At 43.8% G+C, this 25,809-nt stretch overlaps 2 protein-coding genes across 4 annotated transcripts in view; one reads left to right on the top strand and one right to left on the bottom strand.

Annotated features, from left to right (window-relative positions):
- The window catches only part of MAK (male germ cell associated kinase), a 50,528-nt gene extending 39,632 nt beyond the window's left edge, over positions 1 to 10,896 (top strand). Inside the window, exons 12-15 of one of the 2 annotated variants that reach the window (XM_018039297.1) lie at positions 1,695 to 1,826; positions 3,736 to 3,810; positions 4,599 to 4,718; positions 8,512 to 10,896. In XM_018039297.1, the coding sequence (XP_017894786.1) occupies positions 1,695 to 1,826; positions 3,736 to 3,810; positions 4,599 to 4,718; positions 8,512 to 8,666 (482 nt within the window). In that variant the 3' untranslated portion in view covers positions 8,667 to 10,896. The remainder of the gene's footprint in view (positions 1 to 1,694; positions 1,827 to 3,735; positions 3,811 to 4,598; positions 4,719 to 8,511) is intronic. The other variant, XM_018039296.1, reaches the window with a different exon arrangement.
- Positions 16,237 to 23,021, bottom strand: LOC102178029 (transmembrane protein 14C). 2 transcript variants are annotated; one of them, XM_005696858.3, is made up of 6 exons: positions 22,910 to 23,021; positions 21,815 to 21,872; positions 21,430 to 21,506; positions 20,485 to 20,586; positions 17,663 to 17,750; positions 16,237 to 16,764 (listed from the first exon to the last, which is right to left on the bottom strand). In XM_005696858.3, exons 2-6 carry the CDS (start codon positions 21,835 to 21,837, stop codon positions 16,710 to 16,712), a joined length of 345 nt encoding a protein of 114 aa, XP_005696915.1. In that variant the 5' UTR covers positions 21,838 to 21,872; positions 22,910 to 23,021; the 3' UTR covers positions 16,237 to 16,709. The 2 variants fall into 2 exon arrangements, with proteins under 2 accessions (XP_005696915.1, XP_013829609.1); XM_013974155.2 differs by having other exon boundaries at positions 21,815 to 21,917; positions 22,910 to 23,012.

Genomic DNA, 25,809 nt, shown 5'->3' with positions numbered 1-25,809 from the left:
AAGCGACCTCACTTTCACCTTTCACTTTCATGCATTGGAGAAGGAAATGGCAACCCACTCCAGTGTTCTTGCCTGGAGAACCCCAGGGATGGGGGAGCCTGGTGGGCTGCCGTCTATGGGGTCGCACAGAGTCGGACACGACTGAAGCGACGTAGCAGCAGCAGCAGCAGACTGTAAGAGCCACAAGGGCAGAGACGGGTGTGTTCTGTTCACCACTTTTCCCCAGTGCCACACACACTGCCTGGCATGTGGGAGGTGCTCAGTGAATATTTGCTAACTGACTTTGTAATTTCCTTTGAGGGGAGGGATGATAGTAGAGTGATTTCTGCCTCTCTTTAAGACCGTTCAGTTTAAGAAGGTAGTCTAGAAAAGCCTGTAAATTAATACATGCTTTAAAATTCTACATTTTGTCTATTTCCAAGAAAACAGAAATCTTTAAAGACAAAGAATTGAAGCAGTTACCTTCAATAGTGAAGTATGTATGTACTTTTAAGAACTCAGAGTATCGCAAGGCTAATTGTATTAAAATGACTATTCAGGGCCCATTCTTTGTTGAACTATAAAAAATGTTCACCTTGATAGATTTGTAGTTTTTCCCCCTGACCTGATACCTTCTTTGTGGGTAAATATTTAAAGATGTTTTTAACCTGAGTAATTGCTACTTGGTGCATCTTCTTTATTGTTGGGTAATTGCTTATTGTAGTTCTATTTGTAGGTATTTTATTAGAAACCAAAATCCGTAAGGAGCTACATCCTATAATAAAGGGAAATGATTTACCTGATGGAGTGTATCCTTAGAGAACTGATGATAAGTAACCTTGAGGCTCAAGTCAGAACCACCAGGCGTGTTTCTGGCTTTAAAACAAGGGATATTATATGTCTCAGAAACATGACACCTTGCCAAGAAGCTCAGTTTGTGACAAGCCAGAGCCTGTATCACCTGGGGACAGTTTCTGACTCGCCACATTAGTGGTAGAGAACCCTACACATATGACCCAGAGGCTTAGACAGTGTGATGTCTCTGGTGTCTCCTAAACTGAACCAAATTTATTTATCAGTAAAAAACAATAAGTTCAGGAAGTGTTCAAATCTCTTTAAAACATATTAAACCAATACCCTCTGACCACTGGGTAACGAAGGCTGATTCCACCTTTCCCAGATTTTGGAAAATCATAAATAAATTGTTGAGATTTTACTGTATCTGACATGCAAATAAGCTTGCCAGATGAATCTTTATGTGTACTTCCCAGCTTCTCAGTTCCCCTGGGTTCTTGGTCACATGTCTGTTTTTCCAGCTGAATCCAGCACGTTTTCCCAGCTTGAACCCAACCAAGAAGGGTCTGGCATAGATCGCACACTCAAAATGAGTGAGTGACATGGAAATGTCTTTTGGAAGAAGATTTTTGTGCCATCTCAGTTTTTACAAAACATTTAGCAGGAAATGTCCAATGTTTATTATTATTTGCCTTAAAAAAAACACAATTTACATTTCTAAAAGACACTGTGAGGATGCTAGGTTATTATATTGAGGGTTAGGAAGGTGTCAGGGTCCATATAGCAAGTATTTGCTATCCTACAGCCAAAATTTATTTCCATTCCCCCAAGTTATTTCTAGTCTTAGTTTTAATGTATATTTTCCCTTCAAGTTTACGATCACATTCTAACCTCTGAAATGACTGCTTTGTCTTTCTAAGGTGTAAACCCCAAGAACGTATCCCTGGTTGCCAGTGGAAAGGATATGAACCCATATGTCTGGAACAACCAGTTGTTTCCTAAGTCACTGGGATCCTTGGGGGCAGAACTTGCTTTCAGAAGGAATAACGCAGGTAAAGCAAGATTGCATCCAAAGTATGAATTTACGTTGTTCTCCTTCTGCAGATTTTTACTTTTAAATGTACTGTGGCTGCCTTCTTCCAACCAAGATGACTTTGGGAGCAAAGGAGGGTTTCCAGCTGGTCCTCAGCACGGAGAGTTTTCAGGAAATCACTTGCTAGATCTTAACTTCTCTGTGGGTCCTTTCCTAAAACGGATCTGCCTGAGCAGGGGTCTCTTTTCTCCTGTTTTACAAAAGAAAAGACTTGTCACCACTCTCACACCCACCACTCAAGTGTGAAAATATCTGGGGTGCCAGTCAAAGGGCTAATTTGATGTCCTGGTGTCAGTGTTGAGACAGTGAGTCCCTCTGATGACTGGCGGACAGATTCTTTTTAAGTCAAGTGGTTTCCAGTTCTTGTAAAAGAATGGAAGGTGAACCCGAGTTACAGCTGAATGATAATTAAAAATCATTCTTAAAACTAATACAGTATTGTATTAGCTCCACTGTACTCCAGCATAAAATTTTAAAAAATTTTAGATAATTTTCTATGAGATCACTGTGTGATATTTGTAACTCTGAACAGAGTTCAAAGACTACAGTCATAAAGCCGTAACTAAACACCTCTCATTTCCTACTATGCATTTATGAGATTTCTAGAGATTTCTTGTTACTTCCCACCTTAAAAAAAAATTGAAGCTGAATTCTGATTTTAGCAATAAATAATATTTATTTGGGATTCCCTGGTGGCTCAGCAGTAAAGAATCCATCTGCAATGCAGGAGATGGGAGATCAATCTCTGGGTTGGGAAGATCCCCTGGAGGAGAGCATGACAACCCACTCCAGTATTCTTGCCTGGGAGATCCCATGGCCAGAGGAGCCTGGCGGGCTATAGTCCATGGAGTCAGACATGACTGAGCATGCTGTATTTATTTATGGACACATGAACCACTTGTATAAGGTTCTATCTTTCTCATTAAGAGATGAATTTCAAAAGAAATTCAGCCTTTCATTTTTAATAATCAAGTTTTATAATATTCACCTTTTTGATTAATTATATACAATGAATCATTCTAACTAATACAGAAAAAAAGTATTTTAATATACTTATGGCTGGTTACGAGACCCTTTTTTAAAGTTTTAATCTATACATATTTTTGACTGGTTAAAGACTTTTAAATCTAACATGTTTGGATAAAATGAGTTGACATATGAATAAAAATAAAATTTTAGAGAGAAGAGAGATTCATGTGAAATTCTCTACCTGCCACAAAGGACTGCGGTCACGTATTTCTTAAGTCAGTATTGGTGAGGGTAAAATCACTATGGTATTTAGATTCCATTGGTTGTATTTAAGAGAGAGATGTAATAGTTTATTTTTAAATGTCTATAATCACACTATGCCAGAAGGTACATCCTTTGGCATTGCTAAGACTTATGATGAAACATTTTAGATAGCAGCTGAAAGTGAGCTCTTTTTTAGAAAGGAAATGTAGGTGGCATTGGATCAAGAGGGTGAGGGGCACCGTTGTAGCAGCTGAGGAGTTCTGAGTGCCTTCACACACTCTGGATAGCTCACAAGCTTTCTCCATGCTGTGGAGACTCAACTTATCCAGCTAACAGTGCTGAGATGTCCGACACTGCAGCACTGTGATTTGCTTCGTTTTTTCTCAGTTACTTAAAAATAGTATTCGGTGGGCCGACTGGTTGAATACAGTCAAACGACAGCCCCACAGCTTTGAGCCTCAGGGGAATAGCTGATCGCCAGCAAATGAAAGCGGTGACTGCACAGAAAACATACTCTCCTTTTAAGGTTTCTCTATGGATCTTTTCACTAATCATGGAATCCATTTTTTCCTCTGCTTTTCCTGTTAACAGTCTCCTCCTTGTTCATTCTTTCCTTCTGTCTGCCTTCTCTTTAGAAGAAAGCATAATCAAACCCATTGAAAAGCTATCATGCAATGAAAGTTTCCCTGAAAAATTAGAGGACCCACAAGGTAATTTCTGGGCATGGTAGATGGGTACAGTGTGTCCTTTGAATCTCCTGTCCAATGTGCCTCTCAACATCTATCCCAAACCTTGTCGTAAGAAGGCCCTGTGACGGCCAAGGGCACCTGCTTCCAGGGGTCAGATCAGGACTAGCAGAGACGGGAGCGTCCACACCGCGAGCGGCCTCCTTCTTCAGTCATTGGGCTTCTAAGCGTAACTTGCCCTCGAAAAAGCTCTACACTTGTCTTCTTAAATTATGACAATCTATAGAAACCAGGCAAATCTGCTGGAAATAACTGAGAGTATTTTCACTGATAGCGATGGAGGGTGATGACGGCTGACACGTGGACAGCAGGTCCTGTGCTAAGCGCTCCGGATCCACCTCGCTCAGTCCGAACAACAACCCCTATGAGGACAGGTGCACTCGTCAGGGTGATTCCACAAGATGATGAAGTGCTCAGAGGGACGGGGGCTTCCTGGGAGGAAACCCACTCTCAGGTCACGAACTGGAGTCATACAAGCCCAGGGGCGTTCAGGGTGACCTTTTGGGTTCACGTTCGATCTTGATCACTTACTGTGAGAAGTTGGCCAGGTCAGGCGTGGGTAACATGCCTCTAAGGGGGTTGTTATGCGGACTGATCGGGAGTGACTGCCTGTAAGCTCGTAGTACCTCGCATGAAATATAGAGGATGCCCTTCAAGTAGAATTTAGCATTAGTAGTGGTTTAATCAAAGTTACTCTCCGGTGCTTTAAAGTATTAACCTTTTGACTCTGAAACTTTATGATACATCACTAGGAAATCTTGGAAGTTATGCTCCTTACAATCAGTCAGGATATATTCCTTCCTTTTTCAAAAAAGAAGTGGGGTCAGCTGGCCAGAGGATACACTTAGCACCACTTGGTGCAACAGCTTCAGGTAAGAACAACTTCAGATAACAGTTTTTGAGAATTCTGATGAGAACGGAGCGTCCAAAGACTGTAGGCGCTTTTCCTGAGTGAAGACTTCTAAATTAGTCTCATCTATTAACTACAGTTCTAATTGCTTTTGGCAAAATGTCCCGTTTTCCTTCCAAAGATATGGTTTGATGAGTCTAATGACAGGAGTCACTTACACAAGGATGTTGCCACTGAATTGTCCCAACGACCTCATCAGGCCCACCTTTTACAGATGAGGAAGCTGGCATTGTGAGAGGCTCACTGAGGGTCACTCAGCTCGTAAACGGCGGAGCTGGGACTGACCCTGTTCGTCTAAGTCCAGAGAGAGTGCTGAGCTGCACGATGAGATGTGAGAGGATGAATCTCTCAGAGCTCCCTGCCTGGTACCCGGCACTGAGCAAAATCGTGAGGGATGCTGAGGCTCCACTACGTGCCAGTTAACAGGCAGCTCTTCTGCAGGTTCATCTTAGGTTTTAGAACTAAACGGCAGAACTCTCGCTGGCACTTGCCTTGCAGTATAGTAGGTGGTGAAGTCTCCTTCCCCACCCTCTGACGTAAGGACTAGTTAGGTATGGCGTGCAACAGCCATGTTCAGGGGGATGCTCTTGAAACGGAGATGAGGATTCTGAACTTGGGTTGACAAGATTTGACCATGAATGTTGTCTACATTATTTCAATCTAAAATAGATATCCTGCCTGATTAAAGCACCTAAAATAAACACTGAGGCAGATAACTTCAAGCTTGATAAGGTACCAAGTTACAGTTTAATTTTTATGAGTTGACTTCAAAAGTCTTCTCCCAGCCAGGATCTTATATTAGAACTCCTGGTTAGAGTCACCAGTCTTTAAAGTTCACACTCTTGGAGTTAAAATTGTAAAAACCACTGGACTTTCATATTTTACGTCTTACCACAGTAGAAGTGCTTAAGGAGTATTCAGTTAACTTATCTGTAAAAAGAATTGCTTCAGGATTTCTCTGCTGGAACAAAATATAAAAGTAATTTTATACAGCAATACTTTTTATAAAGCCTCAAATATTTTAAGCCAGCCTTATCATGAGTCATTAGCCACAGCTTGCTAGCACTTTTTAATATGAAGACAGAAAATCATAATGTCTCAAAATTATTCTGAGTACCTGAGAAAGTAAAAGTGAGTATTTTTGAACCTATTTTTTATAAGAGATTGGAGGCCTTTATATATTAATTATCCTGTCAGATTAGCATGCATATTCCTGGTTTCATTTTTTTTTTAAAGTAAAATGCTCTCTCATAACTTTTCATCTCTTCCATTTACTCTGCTTATCAGATTTTCCTACAGATCGTGATAGGAGGAAAGGTAAAAAAAAGAAGTAAATATTAACCATTCTCAAGTGGTCAATGCAAATCCTTAGGAAAACACTGTTCTGGAAGAGATGTGTCTTCCAGCCCTCCCACTGGTGTGACAGTTTCCCACAAGAGAATAAAACCAGGTCATTACCGTATTTACTCGACTATTTCCCCATCTCTCGGCCTCCCTCTCTGCTCTAGTCCTCACCCTCGAGTTTGGAGAAGAAACGTCAGATTAGCCGCCGCCTTCCTCGCCAGGTCGTCTCTCATCCCGAGCCCCCTTGAAGCTCCCTGTCCGCTGCTCTGACAGCCACAGGGACTTGGAGCAGGGACAGCTTCAGACACCGCCTGCCCTGAGGCATGGAACTCACTGAATTCTCCCAGTGCCTCTGCAGCGCTCCACTGCACAGAGGTTTTCTGTCTTGCTAAAAGTTACGGGTCACGTTCTTAACTAGAGGCGAACACCTTTTCCTTTAGCCAACAAGGAACTCCTTGTTTTCGGGCAAGAGGTTAAACGCTCCTGAGAGGATATGTGCAGATTTTAAAACAAACGCACAGCCAGCATCCGCGGGCTCTCAGCTCCACTCTAGGGGTGGTGCAGGGTGGGCTACCAGGTTCCTCACGCCCGGGGGGCTGGAGTCCTAAAAGTTACTTCTCAGGAAAGACTCCTGCCTCACTGGCCAAATGATCCCCTTTTGAAAGGTTTTACGGATACTGGCCTGAGCAGTCTCCTTCAAATGCATTTAGGACTTAGCCACAAGTCCCGATGGGGAGACAAAGCTGCTCTGGGTGTTATTCCCCGGGCCCTCGCTTCTCGCCCACTGATAACTTAGGAATGGGTTCCCTTTCCCCTTCTCTGAGCTACCGGGGGCCTCCTCCCAAGTGCCCTCTCCTCCACCCGCCCGTGGTACCATTCTGCTCAGTCGGGGTCTTCATATGTGAGGGCACTGATTTATCACACTGATGCTGGTCTGTATCCCAGTGGGTTATAACTAAAGGGCGGTTTCTGGAAAACAGGCACAGCTGACTGGCCCTTCTAGACGCTGTCCTTGTCTTTGTTAGGGAGCTTTGTATTGCCTCTGAGAACTTTAAACCCAGTAAGTGTGGGATGAAATGACCTGTTAAAACCAGGAAAGAGCTCCTGGTCTTCCTGTCCCGATCAAAGCACCAACCCCCCGGGTGACCGTCACCAGGATGGCGCCTCATTCAAGGCTATTTTCCCTTGAGCCAAGGTTAGCAGCATGTCAGGACCCACCTGCCCCCATGAGTTCCTCCTACACTCCCGATTCTACAGTAAAAACGTAAGAAAAAAAGGGAAAACCATGCAAATAAATAAAGCAGAGCTAGTATTAAGTGTACAGAATGGTTAGTCATTTCAAAATTGACTCCTACAGAGGATAATCCAAGAATGACACTGACCACACAGTGTCAAAAAGGGATTTAAATCCCAAACAGAAAGATGGACCTTTCAAGTGAGAACAGCTTGACACCTGGCTGCCAGTTTGAAGCAAGGAAGGGCCAAAGGAGGGACTGAGGATGTTAAAAAGTTCTCTATAAAATGATTTTGTCATTTGAGATGTTCAAGCAATCAGAGCTTATAAATTGTTCAGGTAACAAATGTCTAACACAGTAAAATGTTTCACAAAGTTTTCATCAGCCAAATCTAAGTATGAATAAAATGAGCCTCGTGATGCAAGGTTTAGGGTCATGTTGTCATCCATCAGTTGCCCAATAAAACATTTAAGTCTCTTGACTTAAAACCACATTTTCAAGTTTAAAGAGGAACCTACTATGGGACCGCATGAAGTCAGACTTTGCAGAACTGACAGTTCTGAATACATTTTCTGTAGTGACACTGTGTTCAAGTGTCATTTAGATGTAACCACAGTGTGATATAAATACTAACACTGTGGCAAAGCCTGCGGGCAAGAGGAGAAGGGGGCAACAGAGGATGAGATGGTTGGATGGCATCAACGACTCAGTGGACATTTGAGCAAACTCAGGGAGATAGTGAAGGACAGGGGAGCCTGGCCTGCTCCCTGGGGATGCCGTTCATGGGGTTGCAGTCAGACACGACTTAGCGACTGAACAACCACCCTGTGGGTATTGCCCATTGAACTGAAACCAAGGAGCTGCTCTTGGTCACCCAAGATGGTATTGCCTATCTAAATATGATGGGCGCTGCAGTGAGCAAAACATGGAAGAGCTGCAGTGTCAAAACAATAAACCAGAAATTATGGCTCTGAAGCTGCTGAAAATGCGACCTGGCATCAGCACAATTCTACACTAGAATTGTTGGTGTTTATATATGTATATGCATATATATAAAAAACTTCAGGAAACACTGAATTAATCTTTTAAATTCAGATTTCTCCCCATAAAATGAACTGCTTTATTTTGCATGGTCATCTGAATAAAATTCTAATTTCTGATTGTGCTTTCTTTCAGAATATCCCTGGAACACCAAAACTGGTCGGGGGCAGTTTTCAGGACCTACTTATAATCCTACAGCCAAGAATCTAAATATTGTGAGCCGTGCACAGCCAGTGTCCCCCGTGCATGGGAGGACAGACTGGGTGGCCAAGTATGGAGGCCACCGGTAGGAATCCTGCGTGAAGCCCCTTGGCGTCACGCCATGGAGTCCATGCAAGTCCCCCTGACCCTGGGAAATGTCTACAGCTGTCTATTTCTACTGTGTTCTGGAAGAAATATATAATAGTGGGTACTCTGAAGAGCAAAAATCATCTATCTTATTTTTTTCCTAGAAATGAAATGCATTTTCTTAGCATCATTGCCCACAATGCTGATATACGGGTAGGACTTTAAAAGTATTGAATAAACTTTATTTGCCAAAGTATTAAGTATTTGATCTACAAATTAATAGATACTAAATACTCTAAGAAGCTTTTTTTAAAAAAGAAAAATGCCTCCAGAAATTAGATGTTTAGAGTGTTTTATATTTGTCCCAACTAATACTTCATCGTTTGGCCTCAAAGGTTTGTTTTGGATTTTTACAGCAATTACATAGATGGCTGTGGGCTGTCAGGTACGGTTCTTTGTGACCAAGGTTCTACTTTACCATTTTGGCAATGGTAATTTATAAAAGATGGTAATTCATCATTTTCCTCTTTTGGGATGAAATAATTTTGGAAACAATAATTCCAACCTAGAGCAGGGTGTCTTTCTTAGAAATACTTCAACAAAGATTTCAAAATTACGTTACCTGATTATAGCACAGAAAGGCTCCTGTTTTTGACCGATACATTAATGACGACCATCAAACCCAAAGCTTGATGACTGCTAGCTTAACCAAGTCAAGGTCGTCATCTTCACAGCAAGTGTGTTCATTACTTTCAAGATGCTTTCTTTCTGTGTCCCCACCACAGTATGCCAGCTTGTTCTCCAAAGCAAATTCCTGCTGCTGCTGCTGCAGACAGATCACTGACTCAGCTCTGAATGTCACACTTGCTCTGAAGAGCAAATGCATTTGGTTGCTATAGCAGTGATCTCACTTATGACATATTTTCTTAATTTTTAAATTGGTATTTAAAATTGACATTTTGAACTTAGAACTGGTCTATTTAAGCCTGTCGTTTTACGGACTGGATTTTCTTTTTTAAAGAATAATGTTATCAAACTGCTGATATCTTACGCATTTTGGTATCATTTTGTGGACATTATATAAAGACACATTATAAGATAATATGATATTTTTGTACAGAAGACTCACCTTGTTGGAAAATGTTAAAATCTAAAGAGTAATTTATATTATCAGTGATAATGGCCATATATATATATTTGTAGTTTTAATATCTCAAAGCTAAAATATTCTTTGGTGTTGCTGGGAAACTTTTAAACTGTGAATAGATATTAAAATTGATATGGTTAACTAGTGTGTTTTCTTTACATTTTTAAACTTTATACTCATACTCTGAGGCCTGTTTTTGTTGTTAAGGTCAACTTTTTTTAAAAACCAGTTTCAGGTTTATGAAATGTCTAATCACAAAGTACAGAGTTTCCATACACTCCATCTCCCCCTCCTCAGTTCTCCCTATCTTGCCTAAGTGTGGCATTTGCTACAACTGAAGAACCAGTATTGATTCACTGTTATTAAAGCCCACAGTTTACATTAGGGCTCAGGTTTTTGTGCTGTACATTCTGTGGGTTTGGACAACATGTACAATGACATTAACAACCAAAGCTGTAGAGTATCACAGAAAACAGTTTTCACTTCCCCAGAAATCCCTTGTTCCACCCATTCCTTCCTCCCTGCAAACCTCTGGCAACCACTGGTCTTTTTATTATCCCCCGTTTTCCTTTTTCCACAGTCACGCAGTTGGAATTCCGTACCATATAGCCTTTTCAGATTGGCTTCTCTTGCTCCATAATATCCATTTAAAGTCCCTCTCTCTTTTCTTGGCTTGGTATCTCATTTCTGTTTATTACTGAATAGTATTCCATTGTCTATAGGCCCATTGTATCATAGTTTATCCATTCACCAGCTGAAGGACATTTGGCTGTTTCCAAAGTTTGGGCAATTATGAATAAAGCTGCTATAAACATTCATGTACACGTTTTTGTGTGGATGTCAGTTTTCACTTCACTTGATTCACTGCTGGATCATACGGTAGGAGCATGTTTGATTCTGTAAGAATAAAACTCTTCCAGAGTGGGCTCTACCCTTTTGCATTCCCACCAGCAGTGAATGAGAATTTCTGTTGCTCCACGTCCTCACCATCTCTTGGTGTTGTCAGTGTTTTGGATTCTGGTGTTCTAGTAAGTATGTAATAGCATCTCGTTTTTAATTTGCAACACCTAGAAGCACAAGCTGGAATCAAGATTGCCGGAAGAAATATCAATAACCTCAGATATGCAGATGACACCACCCTTATGGCAGAAAGTGAAGAGGAACTCAAAAGTCTCTTGATGAAAGTGAAAGAGGAGAGTGAAAAAGTTGGCTTAAAGCTCAACATTCAGAAAACTAAGATCATGGCATCTGGTCCCATCACTTCATGGGAAATAGATGGGGAAACAGTGGAAACAATGTCAGACTTTATTTTGGGGGGCTCCAAAATCACTGAAATGGTGATTGCAGCCATGAAATTAAAAGACGCTTACTCCCTGGAAGAAAAGTTATGACCAACCTAGAGAGCATATTCAAAAGCAGAGACATTACTTTGCCAACAAAGGTCCATCTAGTCAAGGCTATGGTTTTTCCAGTAGTCATGTATGGATGTACGAGTTGGACTGTGAAGAAAGCTGAGTGCCGAAGAATTGATGCTTTTGAAGTGTGGTGTTGGAGAAGACTCTTGAGAGTCCCTTGGACTGCAAGGAGATCCAACCAGTCCATTCTGAAGGAGATCAGCCCTGGGATTTCTTTGGAAGGAATGATGCTGAGGCTGCAACTCCAATACTCTGGCCACATCATGCAAAGAGTTGACTCACTGGAAAAGACCCTGATGCTCGGAGAGATTGGGGGCAGGAGGAGAAGGGGACGACAGAGGATGAGATGGCTGGATGGCATTACCGACTCGATGTACATAAGTTTGGGTGAACTCCGGGAGTTGGTGATGGACAGGGAGGCCTGGTGTGCTGCAATTCATGGGGTCACAAAGAGTTGGACATGACTGAGCGACTAAACTGAACTGCTCCATATAAACTTCTAGTAGCAGTTTGGCAGTATCTACAACATAACTGGGTTTTTAAAATTAGAATTGCAATGAACAAGCGATATGGGTCAAATTGGGAAGAACTGACATCTTGACGCTCTTCAGCCTTCCTATTCATGTACAATAACTGTCACTCTAGTTACTTCTCTGACTTCTTTCATTAGATTGTCATTTTCCTCATAGATCTTATACGTATTTGTTGGACTTACACCCATTTACTTTAGTTCTACTATAATTTTTAATTTCAAATTCGAATTGTACATTGTTCTTTTACAAGGAAGCAAATGACTTTTTTATACTAATATTGTATCCTAATACCGGTTTTAATCACTTATAACATTAAATAATTAAATCCCGGACGCCCCCCCCCCCCCGGAAAATTTCTTTGAAACTTTCTACATAATCATGTCATCTGCAAACAAAAATAGTTTTATTCTTCCTTCTCAATCTATAGCATACTATTAATTTCCTTTCTGTGTCTTAATGAACTAGCCAGGACTTCCAGTACAATGCTGAACAGAAGTGGTGAGTGTGAACATCCTTGCCCTCATCCTGATCTTAGCAGGAAAACATTCAGTTTCGCCTTATTAAACAAGATGTTAACTGTAGGGTTTGTTTTCTTTTAATAGATTTTCTTGATTAAGTTGAAGATGTTCCTATATTTTCGAGAGTTTTATTATGAAGGGTGTTATATTCTGTCAAATGCTTTTTTTGCATCTACTGAGAATGACCACTGATCATAAGATTTTTGTTCTTTAGTCTGTTGATATGATAGATTACATTAATTGATTTTCAAATGCTTGAGACAGTTTTGTATACCTAGAATAAATCCCACTCGATCATGTTATGTAATTCTCTGTATATACTGTTGGATGTGATTTGCTAATATTTTGTTGAGTATTTCTACACCTCTGTTCATATATATATAGAGAAATAGAAACCAAAACTTTTCACTAGGTTTGAAAAATTTTTAAGTGAAAACAACATAGATATGTGAAGCAAAGATTAATCATAAATACTAGAAAAAACTAACACAGAGTGGGAGGTTTTTCTTAGAAAACAGATCCAGAGGCCTTAAAAATAAGACATGATTAACACAGCAAACAAAGTGTATCCAGAGTACATACTATATAGACTTTTGACCAGTAAGGCAAAATACTAACATTCAACATGCACAAAAAGTGTACCTTATATTAGGCTACAAAGAAAATCTCAAATATAGAAATATGCAAACTACTTTTTTATACAGTAGAGCAATAGTAGAATAAAAAAGTATTACCTAAACATTATCCCTTAAAAATTCAGAAATATTGTTCTAAACACTTCAAAGTCAAAAGGGAAAATCAAATCTGAAATAAATACCCTTAGAAATGGACAATGACAGACCTCTGTGTTAAAACTTGCAAAAGTCAGTCAAAACAGATTGCAAAGAAAAAACTATAAACTTGTTCCATTTATGAGAGAAACAGAAGCACTGAAGACATGGTGAACTTGAGCATTCAGCTTAAGAAACTACAAAGAGGAATAATAACTTTCAAAAGTAAAAAGGAATTAAGGTAAAAGGATAACATAATGTCCCAGGAGCAATAAGCGCTATCCAGCACCAGGTCTTGGCTTCCAATATACTGTCCAATGAAAGAAACCAGGCCTCCTTGGAGAAATGGCCGATTCTGGCGTTGGGGTGTGAAACATACAAGGTGAGGCTGGAGCGTCTTACAGTGCCGGGAAATAGCGAAGTCCTAGAAAAACAAAAAGCAAGCAAGCCAAAAAAAGCCTACACTGACTGGCTGTATCAACAGGCCATGGGACAACTGAAAGGTTCAAAACTGCAATAATCTGAACAAGAAAATCAATGGAGAAGTATTGGATTACAACCCAAACCAGAAAATAATCATACCTAAGCCCACACTGAACGAGTGGATGGCTGGATGGACATACAGACAGGGACAAGGAGACATCTTCCACGCAGCCAAATGCCATGTAATTTTTACACAGACACTCTGACCTCAAGCAGGCAGAGCACGAATCTCCATTTCTTAAGCAGGAAGCATGCAGAGTGACTTCCTTTGAGTACCACATGGGAAAGTGGGGGAAAAGGGAATAACCTCACCATGGAGAAGCCTGAGGAACACCACCTCAGCCAGGTGATCAGCGTCAGCATCAACAATAATGTGTGTATGTTCATATATGTAACCTCCATCTGATGTGATGAAATCGACACTTTACCTGTGATCTTCCTCCTTAAAAAAACCCAGATCCCAGCGTAATCACGAGAAAGACAGGAGACAAATCTCAACAGAAGTGCATTCTATACAACACCTGATCAGTACTCCTCAAAACTCGGTCACCAAAAGCAAGGAAAGTTGAAGGGATGGTCACAGCCATGAGGACCCTACATGGCAACTAAATGTAATATGCTATTCTAGATAAGATCATGGGACAGAAAATGGGTATTCATTCAAAAATAAGAAAAACTGAATAATGTACTAGTGATAATGTAGCAGTACTGGTTCATTAGTTGTTAACCAATGTATCATGCTAATGTAAGATTTACTAGTAGTAACGAAACTATAAAACATCCTGCAATACTCTTAATAGAAATGCGAAGAACTATGTGAATAAAACTCTAAAATGTTTTAAGACACTAAAAAAAAATTTGAATTATATGAAGGGACATACAGTGTCCTGGATTGGAGAGTAAATATTTTATATACAAACAGCTCATACATCTCAATATATTCAAAAAAAAATTTTAAACTGGAGATCTAAACAGACATTTTCCCAAAGACATACAGATGGCCAACAGGCACACAGAAAGATGTTCATCGTTGCTAATTATTATAGAAATGCACACTGAAACTACGAGATGTCACTTCACACCACTCAGAGTGGCCACTATCAAAAAGTCTATAAAGAACAAACGCTGCAGCGGGTGCGGAGAAAAGGGAACGTCCTGCAGTGTTGGCGGGAATGTAAATTGGTGCAGCCACCATAGAGGACAGCGTGGAGGTTCCTTTAAAAATAGAGCTACCATATGATCCAAGGATCCTATTCCTGGAAAGGTATGCAGAGAAAACTGTAATCCAAAGACACATGCAACCCCAGTGTTCACAGCAGCACTATTTACAACAGCCACGACAGAGACGCAACCCAAATGTCCAAAAGCAGACAAACGGATGAAGCCAGGGTACGTACCCACAATGGAATATTACTCAGCCATAAAAAGAATGAAATAATGCCACTGCAGCAACATGGATGGAGCCAGACTTCTATACTAAATGAAGTGAGAAAGACAAATATGATATCACTTCTACATGGAATCTAAAATATGATGCAAACGAACTTACCTATGAAATTGAGACTCAGAGACGCGCAACAGACTTGTGGTTTCCAAAGCGGAGGGCAGGTGGGAGGGATGGTGTGGGAGTCTGGGCTTAGTAGATGCAGGCTATTTATACAGAATGGATACACAAGCTTCTGTTGTACAGCACAGGGAACAATATTCAATATTCGGTATAAACCATAATGGAAAAAAAATATGAAAAAGAATCTATGTATATATATATACGTGTATATATAATGGAATCACTCTGCTATACAACAGAAATTAATACATTGTAAATGAACTATACCTCAATAAAATAAATTAAAAAAAAAAAGCTATGGCAGACATGTCAAACACAAAAATGAGAAAAGTAAGGTTTCTTTCAACAAGCCAGTCCATAAAATTGATTCATAGGTGCCTGAATAACATAGAAGAAATCCAATCAATACCAATGAAGAGTTAAGTAGCAAATGTATCCCCTCCCTTTTTTTGTAAAAGGGGAAAAGCAAAGTAAGGGGTACCAGAATGAGTTAACTCAATATTGAAAGAAAGTGAAAATGTGTAATTAGCTAACATGTCCTATGTAGAGACCAAAATAAGTAATTCCAGTTATAAACAGTTCTCTCAGGTTTTACATTTATAAATTAACTGCTGCTGCTGCTGCTAAGTCGCTTCAGCCGTGTCCGACTCTGTGCGACCCCAGACAGCAGCCCACCAGGCTCCCCCGTCCCTGAGATTCTCCAGGCAAGAACACTGGAGTGGGTTGCCATTTCCTTCTCCAATGCATGAAAGTGAAAAGTGAAAGTGAAGTCGCTCAGTTGTGTCCGACTCCTAGCGACCCCATGGACTGCAGCCCACCAGGCCCCTCCTTCCATGGGATGTTCCAGGCAAGAGTACTGGAGTGGGGTGCCATTGCCTTCTCCAATAAATTAACTGGTTAACCACAATTTCATTTTTTCTTTTTGATTATGCAGTCCCACTAATCTCAGAAATCCAAGCCTAAATGCAATGTATAATCAAATAACTTTCCTTCCTTGGTTTTTAAATTATTCAAAATGGCTAATTCCTAAATAAAATATCAATAAAAACACTTTCATGTTCTTTTATCTTCTTTATTATTCACATCTCATTCTAAAGAGCTGTTCTAGAGAGCTCTGGCAATGAAGACACTGCAGAAAATATCATTTACAGTAAACTTTATTTTAATTGATTTTATTGAACATAATTTCAAAGTAAGTCTGTGCTCTAAGATAAGCAAAAGAATAGATATCCTAAATCTCATTAAGAGACCCTTTTCACACTGTTCCTTGAGCAGCACATGGGGCTTGGAGGGCCCCAATGGCGACACCCTAACATTCTATCTCTGGAGATGTTACCTAGAGATACACAAAGAACAGATAACACTGACGTACAAGAATCAAACTGTATGATGGTACCACAGGAAGAAACTCTTGTGTTACACCTTACCCATCTCTTTAGGGCTGTAATGATAACGACTGATTTTTTATCTCTGCAAAGTTCAGTGGTGTTTTTTGGTCTGTTTTTAAGAAAAATGCCAGAATACATGAAAATGCTGTGCTTGTTTATCTTAATACATGAAAAAGAGTAGAAGTTTTAAAAATTCTTCATGAGTCCAAGCTGGGCCATGACTACTACTGATGGGGTTTACCCAAGGCACTGATTCCAAGTTTGACGACCATCAGCAAACTGTTCAAAGGAAACACATAAAAAAAAAAAAAAGTCAAGAACAGCACAGACTATTTTTAAGGGACTAGAACTCAGCAGGTTCCCCACAAGTACGTGCCGAGGTGGTGCCAAGGCAGCGCCAGCGGAGATGGACTCCGACCCCTGGAGCTGCCAAAGGGAGAACACGCCAAGGGCAGTTCTGCGCTCAGGCTTTGAAATCACACACGGGAGTCAAAGTTCCTAATTGAGCTGCCAGCACTTCAAAGACGAGAAACCAGGCTGCAGAGCCCACGGGCTCCCCCGCCACAGAGGTCGGCAACGCAGACCTCCAGCCTGCCAGCTGACATGGCTCTTGACCTTGGTCTATACCGAGTGTAAGACTTTACTCCTGACAGCATCCTGACTACGATCAAAGTCGGTGAGTAAGCTTCTTCCAAAGCAGAGTTTAAAAATTCTATCTTCGGGTTATCTTTATTAAAGACTGCATTTTAAGATCAACCTGGTTTGGATTTTACAATCAAAGTTAATTACAGAACAGGATTCGATCAGAATTTCCTTTTAGCAAAATTTTCAATAATAAAGGACACCAATACAGCTGAGATATGCATGGACCCCAGGCTGCAAATCACAGCAGCGGGTGCAGCCACGGCTTTGCAGTGAAGCCACCTCCCCTGCAGGGAGGAGCCAAGCGGGACCAGAGCTTGGATGTGAGAGCACAACTGTTTCAGAAGTGAATGAGCATCCTCATCTCATTATGACATGAAATCAACTGTTTCTGCAGTCTTTCCTATTTAAAAGAAATTTTAAAGTCAATCATTTCAGGTGACGCTCAGCATCAGGTACACTGAAACAGGGACCCTTGTGAATGTCTACAGCATTTGGGACGCTGAACTAAAGCTAGCAATAGAGCAGAGAGTACCTGGCACCTGCAATCAGGCCTGCAGGCATGAATTTTCTAGAGTTGTAGAATCTCATCCCCATGATGCCAGCCAAGGTTCCAGATGTGACTGGTGGAAAGATAAAGAAGAGTCAAAGATCACTAATCTTATAGGTGAGAGGACGGAAAAGTGGCCAACTTCCCACCCATCTTTCAAAGGCTCAGACCCGATCTCATAATCGTCCTCCCCCGAGCTGGGAACCTCCACGCCGTCCACATCTACTGGGACCAAGTATTAACACCAACACTGGAAGCAAAGGCTCTCAGCGTCTGAGCCCAGCCTGCCTCAGCCTCACCTCCTAGCACTCTTCAGCCCTAATTCTCGTTCTCTCCTACACTGCTGTGGGGGTTTTTGTCCCCTACTCGTTGCCGATGCTGTTTGCCCTGTATGCTCTCAGGCTCTTCCCACTCCATGTTTTATTAATTCCTACCACCCGGCCCGCAGCAGGTGCCGGGGACACAACTGTCATCACAGAGATCTCTGCCCTAACAGTGCTTCAAGCTTGATGCGGCTGACTTGAAAGAACCACACAAACAAAAATTTAAAAGCACAGTCTATGCTGTCGTTTGAGTCATGAAGTCGTGTCCAGCTCTTTTGTGACCCCGTGGACTGTAGCCCACCAGGCTCCCCTGTCCATGGGATTTCCCAGGCAAGAATACCGAAGTGGGTTGCCTCCAGGGGATCTTCCCGACCCAGGGAACGAGCCTGCGTCTCCTGCACTGGCAGGTGGATTCTTTGCCGCTGAGCCACCAGGGAAGCCCATAACCTGTGTCACAGGTGCAATGAATGCAATACAGATCACATAACATCAGGGGGTCCAGCCCATTCAGGGAGAAGGGCTTGCAGAGAGAGCGGAGACCAAGCCGTAATGTGAAGCGAGGTGGCTGATGAGCTAAGGGCAGGAACGCGGGTCCAGGCAGGGGGCCTGGCGGTGGGGGGGGAATGTGCTGTGGCAAAGAAACCCACCAGAGCCAGGGAGAGGGCCACCCCCTGCAGAGCCCCGCGGGCCCAGGCAGGGGCTGGGGTCTTCATCCTGGCGATGAGCAGACATTGAAAGACATGAGCAGAGGGATACGCAAGCAGAGCTGCCGTCTGCAGCCGCAGCACAGGGAACCAACTGCAGGCTGCAGGGCACCCATGAAGAAGCTCCCTCGGGAATGCAGGCAACGAGACGTGGGCGACAGCGTCGGCGGCAGAGAAGGGGACGACTTGGGATGTGGGCGGGGGGCGGGGTTGACAGGACCTGCTGATGAAATGGAAACAAAGATGGACGGGAAGAGAGCAAGGGAGACACAAGTGGATGGAGCCTGAGAGAAGACCTGAAGCCAGGTCGGAGCTGACGCCTGGACACACCTGGAAATTTCCACACAGGAAAGCGGATACACACGAGCAAGCTTTCGCGGAGAGAGAAATCTGTGTGTGGTTTGTGTACTGGTGGTCATCTGAGGCCTGGGCTTCAATGATCTTGCCAAGTGAGAGAGTTTGAAGATAAAAAGAGCCAGGTTTTAAGAATCTTAATATTTAATGGTCAAAAAAGATGGGTAGACAAAACAGACAGAAAAGACAGACGAAAGAGAATGAGAAAATACAAAGAAAAAAACGAGAATGGAAAATGGCTTGGCATACTGTGCTGAGAACAGCTAAAAGGTCAAAATAAAGGACTGAAAAACGTACACTGAATTTTGAAAGACACAGGCTCCTGGCAGCCATGGGGAGAGTTATTCTTGGACTGAGAGGAACAGAAGTGGAGGCCGAAGTGGGTTGAGAATATGAGCTGAGAAAGTGAAGATGGGAGGGTGACGGATATTTTTAAGACAAGTTTCTGAAGCGGAAGAAGGGCAGCAACTGAAGAAAGAAGTGGGGTCAGGAAAGGTCCCTTTTCTGTTGTTTTTAAATGGGTGAGAGCTGAGCACGTGGGTGCGTCCCTGGCTGGCACCCACCCGAGGGGCTGGCATCACGGACAGGGGCCAAGCAGAGACCCGCAGCCTGGGAGGAGGGACACGCCTGGAGACCGGGTATTCGCTGGCGTGGAGGGGCGGCGTCGGAAATGGGACTCGGGGATCCGAGGTGCTTGGGGGCAGAGCTGGGTGCCTCCTCGGCCCCCCATGCCAACGCAGATGAAGGACTGGGGCTCCCTCGCTCCCCGCACAGCTGTGAGAAACAGAACTGCGTTTTCCTTGAGCAGTGCCGGGGGCGGGGGGGGGTGGTGGTGGTGTGGAGGCAGCAGGGGGCCCACATGCCCCCACAGGGTGTCCGGCATGTGGGTGGGGCTCAGGAGAAACACAGCCAAGCCACTCAGATAAGACGGAACCTTCACCCCCGCGCTCTCACGTCTGGGCTGCTCACAGGACACGGCAGCAGCCCGCAGCCACCTGCGGTCCCCAGCGAGAGCTACGGCTCCCTGAAGGCCGGGCCTCCATCTCATACGCTTCGCTTACATATAAAGGACGAATAAACACGACTTTCAAATGGGAAAAACCCAATACCGATGCGGACCTCACCAGACACACAGTCCTTCAGCGATGCTCCAGCAGACAGTTCTCAGAGGGCAATCACAATGGTTAAGAGACACGTGCATGCCCTCTACATGTTTAAGGCTGACCTCACGGGGTCAACCTCCATTCGGGACGGAGGAAAACCTTTCCGCATCCTCTAGGTAAAAGATCAGCAGCAACGGGCCCAAACCCCCTCCTTTTAAACCTTCCCCAGGACTTGGCAGAAGCGGGAGAAGCATCTCAGTCTGAAGAACCTCCCACATCCCACCAACCCAGGGACGCATCAGGGAAACGGTGAAACGACGTACCTAAGAAAAGCCAAACGTTCTTTGGATCCTGAGACAGCTGATAGGAACCCAGCCCGGCGAGACCACCGAAGAGGAGCCCGGCAGCCAGGGACGGAACACTGCCTGGAGGGAGGGACACACAGACCTGCGTTCTCCTGGCAGACACTCATCTCTGCAACAGAATCCCCCAGGTGCACCACCTCCCTCTGCCTCGCCCCCAGCCCTGAGGAAACGGCAAAGGGAACGTCTCCCACTGCCGTTCAAGACCAAGGTGTCCTCATGCAGAAAAATGTTTGGGGGAGACTGCTTTTTCTACTGGAGAAGTCAGGGCCATAACCACACCACGCCTCTCTCCTCTGACAGGCAGGGCAGCTCCAAAGGGGAAGAGGAGGCTCCTGGCAGGCTTGATTAGCCTTGAGAAGACTGGAACTGCCCAGGGTCACAACCTCAGGCTCAGCCCCAAAGGAAGGGGAAACAGGGTCAATGAGTTAAAAAAGGATTTGGAGAGTGGGTTCTGGTGTGTGTGCTGGTGGTAGGGAAGCAGGCAAGGAAGGCTCCTGGAAAACAGCCAGATTCACTGACACACCTGCGCCTGGCTTCATGCAGAGGCCTCAAAATTGTTCACGTGAAGACGAGAGGCTTTCTCCCACTTAAAGAGCAGAAATGGCCCTCCGGGGTCAAGGTTGATGTATGGCAGGTGATGATAATGACCATCTATTACCATCCCTAACCGGCATCTTTAGATAAACAGGCAAAAACAAGTGACTGGACAAGAAGTCTGGTTTAGCTCAGCCAGATAACCTCAAAGCGAGTAAAGGAGCAGCTATGGGGCTGATGATAAGCAGGGTCTCCAAAGAGGAGGCTTAAACCAAACCTGACTCCAACAAGACTGTAGTCTGGGAGCACTGGGGACTTGTTCTTCACCAGGAACAAGATTTCAAGAGGTTAAATAACTGCAAACCATACCTGCTTTTGCATAGCCAATGATCCCGCCGGAAGCAACCAGCGCTGCATAGCCAAAGCCAAGCCAATGTAAAGGCACTCTGAAAACAGAACAGTAAGACATTGGTGCTAAACATGGTCTAAAAAACACGTAACCGTAGAATGGGATCAAAAAGGTCATCAACCCTATCACTGTAGAAATGCTTATAAATCCCAGAGAGGTTAGATGACCTGCCTAGGTCAGCAGCAGAGCTGGGACCTAAACACAAGTCCCTATGGGGGGTGTAGAGTCCATCCTCCCATAACCCCAGCTGCCCTGCAGTCTTGGCTCAGTGCCCTTTGCAGATGAGGAAAGAAACTGCATCTGAGAAGCTCCTGGCTATTTCACGCCCACCCACCGGGCACTTACAGCGGGCCGGAGTCCTTTGGCATTGTTCTCTTTCACTTTCTCCAAACCAGGCCTGTACCTGCAGAGGAGGGGCTGGATCAAAGATGGTCAACAGCACAGCTCCCTAGCAGACAGGAAGAGATGGGTCAAGTTCCAGTTCCAGCCCTGGGGAGCTGGAGCTGAAGCAATGGCTCAACTTCTCTAAGACTCAGTTTCCTTCACTGTTTACCTACCCTGTGCAAACTTCCCATGACCAGGGCCAGCATCAAATGGGATAATACCTAAAAAGTGCTTTGCACACAGTAACTGCTGAACAAACAGCAACCATTCTGGTAATAATCTAATTTCTAATAACATAGGCCCAAGGGAAACTTCACTGACCAGCTCTGTACAGTTAACAAGCTAATCTTTTCATTATCTAACCAGGTTACAACTAAATTGTAAAATAAACACTTATGTGCCCTTAATTCAAGTATTTTAATTACCCTTTCTGGGGGGAGGGGTTACTGCTTTTCACCCCCGCCTAAAGAATTAGATTATTTCAATACTCAACATTTATAACACTTTCAGACAGTTAATTTTGCATCACTCAGTTACTGTTACATGGGGGGCGAGAGGAATGATAAAAAATAGAAAAGCCAAAAAAAAAAAAAAAGGAAAAGCCCAAGCCGTAATTACGTAGAGTGGTACACCTCTGGCAAACTAGGGTGTAACTAATTTCTTAAAGAAATGCATTTGGTATACACTGGGGCTAAGCTTGAAAGCAACACACAGCTCTTCTGTTTAAACTATTGTCTATAAGGGTTAGGTGACTTGGAATCTTACCACCGTCATTAACTCGACATAGCACTGCGTCGAGCATTGCACCCAGATTTTCAAAGAGATGGATAAAATCTCCAGGAAACTAATTAGCTAAATCAGTAAGCACCTGCCAAGAGCTCAGGGTTCCCGCAGGATTCACAACCCACTAGAAGGAGAGCAGAGAAAAGCAACCATCGCGCAGCCTAAAAGCCGCCGCCTGGATCCCGGGGAAGAGCAGGCGGCAGCAAAGCCTCTCATGTAATTTCTAAAAGTCAAAACCTGCGTAAAATAATAATAATTCCAAAGCACACGAACCTCCTTCCCGAATGTCTGCCCGCACAGGTCGACCAGGGCGTACTCGCCTCCGGGCGGGGAGTCGCGGTCCCGCCGGAAGTGTTGCGGCGCGTTTTCTGCGTCCCGGGGGCGGAGCTAGAGAAGTGGGGCGGGGTTTGAGGGGTGGGGCGGGGCTAGAGGTATGGAGTCGTCGCGCTCTTTGCGTCCTGGGGGCGTAGCGTGGGGCGGGGCTAGAGGCCTGGAGTCGCCGCGCTCCCTGCGCCCTGGGGGTGTGGCTTGCTGCCGACGGCCCGGCGCGTGCTCTGTCCCCGAGGCAAGGAGAGTGGCCGAGCACGTGTGTCCCGAAAGCTGGACGCGGGCAGGGTCGTCCAGCACTTGTCCCAGATCCAAGACGGCCTGGCCAAAAGCCGGAAACCCAGGATTGGAGTCTAGTTTTGACAGAGGCCTGGCGAGCTGGGCCAGGCCTGCGTTGGAGGTCACCGATGGGGGAAAGAGCGTGTCAGAGACTGGATTCTGAAGGATGCCTTAATGGAGTGCTCCAGTCCTCGCCAGGTGTCAGCCAGATGCAGGCCATCGGAGATGGTCCCTCTAGCCTGATCACCTAGTTTGCTACCATGAGAAGAGACTATTTTCTACCTGCAGAACATACGGTGGCCACAGGCTAGACAATCTGGCTCACTTCCCTTTAAGGAGTGAGGCTACTTGAAGACTGACTGTAGGTGAGTTAAATTTGCAAGTACCTCTGCAATGTCCCCCCGACGCACACACACAGATTAACTCCACACCTGCTTCTCTTCCCTGCCCCACCATATTTTCAGTTGATGTAACACCAAAACGTGGGTGTCATCCTTGATGTTGCTTTCATCCCCTGCAAGTACATAACAAGAACAGATCATACATATACAAACCAGTGAAGACAAATTGTAGTGCACGGGTATCTTAAAAAAAAATTGCACAAGGAGAGGGTTGTAAGCTTAGTTTTATTGGGAGCAAAATGAGGACCAAAGCCCAGGAGACAGCCTTAGCTCTGCGCAGCTGCTCACTGAGGTGGGGGAAGCAGACAAGGGGCCGTCAGTATATGTGATTTTGGTGAAGTGGGTTGAGGTGCACTCAAGCACACATTTTGACAGAATGTTGGTGTTAGTCAGGAGGAGCAGGTGTCTCTGTTAACAATGTCTCTGTTAAGTGCTTTCATAGAAAAAAAAAATTGGGCTCATAAACCACCTCCTGAGAACAGTCTCCATCTAAAGGCCTGTTATGCCAGTTTTTCCCAGAGTGCCTTATTCCTGATCTCTACCTAGAACTCCTCTCAGGGTCAGCAACTGCAGTGGCTAGGGACCTAATTCTTGTAGAGACAGATGGCAAGTGACCTTTTGGCAGCATACATTTTCTTTTTTAATCTTTTTTTTTTTTTTAGCATACACATTCTAAGAGAAAACTTTTCCACTCGCAGCAATGCCTACCTTTCAGATATCAAAACTGAAGCCTGCGTCTACCAGAGCTGACTTCAAACAGCCAAAGCTGATAGTGACCAAGACCTGAACAATTCCACTTAGGCCAGACCCTCACCAACTTAACAGAAGACTCTGCTGAAAAAATCGATAGGACTTGCCTTAACCAGCTGGGATGACACTTAAACGAACTAAACCACCCACAACCCAGATAATCATGATGGTGTCATCACTCATCTAGAGCCAGACATCCTGGAATGTGAAGTCAAGTGGGCCTTAGGAAGCATCACTACGAACAAAGCTAGTGGAGGTGATGGAATTCCAGTGGAGCTATTTCAAATCCTGAAAGATGCTGCTGTGAAAATGATGCACTCAATATGCCAGCAAATTTGGAAAACTCAGCAGTGGCCACAGGACTGGAAAAGGTCAGTTTTCGTTCCAATGCCAAAGAATGCTCAAACTACTGCACAGATTGCACTCATCTCACACGCTAGTGATGCTTAAAATTCTCCAAGCCAGGCTTCAGCAATACGTGAACTGTGAACTTCCAGATGTTCAAGCTGGTTTTAGAAAAGGCAGAGGAACCAGAGATCAAGTTGCCAGCATCCGCTGGATCATCGAGAAAGCAAGAGAGTTCCAGAAAAACATCGATTTCTGCTTTATTGACTATGCCAAAGCCTTTGACTGTGTGGATCACAATAAACTGTGGGAAATTCTTCAAGGGATGGGAATACCAGACCACCTGACCTGCCTCTTGAGAAACCTGTATGCAGGTCAGGAAGAAAGTTAAAACTGGACATGGAACAACAGACTGGTTCCAAATAGAAAAAGGAGTATGTCAAAGCTGTATATTGTCACCCTGCTTGTTTAACTTACATGCAGAGTACATCATGAGAAACACTGGGCTGGAGGAAGCACAAGCTGGAATCAAGATTGCCGGGAGAAATATCAATAACCTCAGATATGCAGATGACACCACCTTTATGGCAAAGTGAAGAACTAAAGAGCCTCTTGATGAAAGTGAAAGAGGAGAGTGAAAAAGTTGGCTTAAAGCTCAACATTCAGAATACTAAGATCATGGCATCTGGTCCCATCACTTCATGGCAAATAGATGGGCAAACAATGGAAACAATGGATGACTTTCTATTTTTGGGCTCCAAAATCACTGAAGATGGTGATTGCAGCCATGAAATTAAAAGATTACTCCTTGGAAGGAAAGTTATGACCAACCTAGACAGCATATTGAAAAGCAGGGATACTTTGCCAACAAAGGTCCGTCTAGTCAAGGCTATGGTTTTTCCAGTGGTCATGTATGGATGTGAGAGTTGAACTGTGAAGAAAGCTGAGCGCTGAAGAATTGATGCTTTTGAACTGTGGTGTTGGAGAAGACTCTTGAGAGTCCCTTGGACTGCAAGGAGCTCCACCCAGTCCATCCTAAAGGAGATCAGTTCTGGGTGTTCACTGGAAGGA

This window comes from Capra hircus, chromosome 23 (genome assembly GCF_001704415.2).
Source record: "Capra hircus breed San Clemente chromosome 23, ASM170441v1, whole genome shotgun sequence".
Classification (NCBI taxonomy): Eukaryota; Metazoa; Chordata; class Mammalia; order Artiodactyla; family Bovidae; genus Capra; species Capra hircus.
The sequence above is the reverse complement of the archived record's forward strand: the minus strand, read 5'-3'. Positions and strand labels throughout refer to the sequence as shown.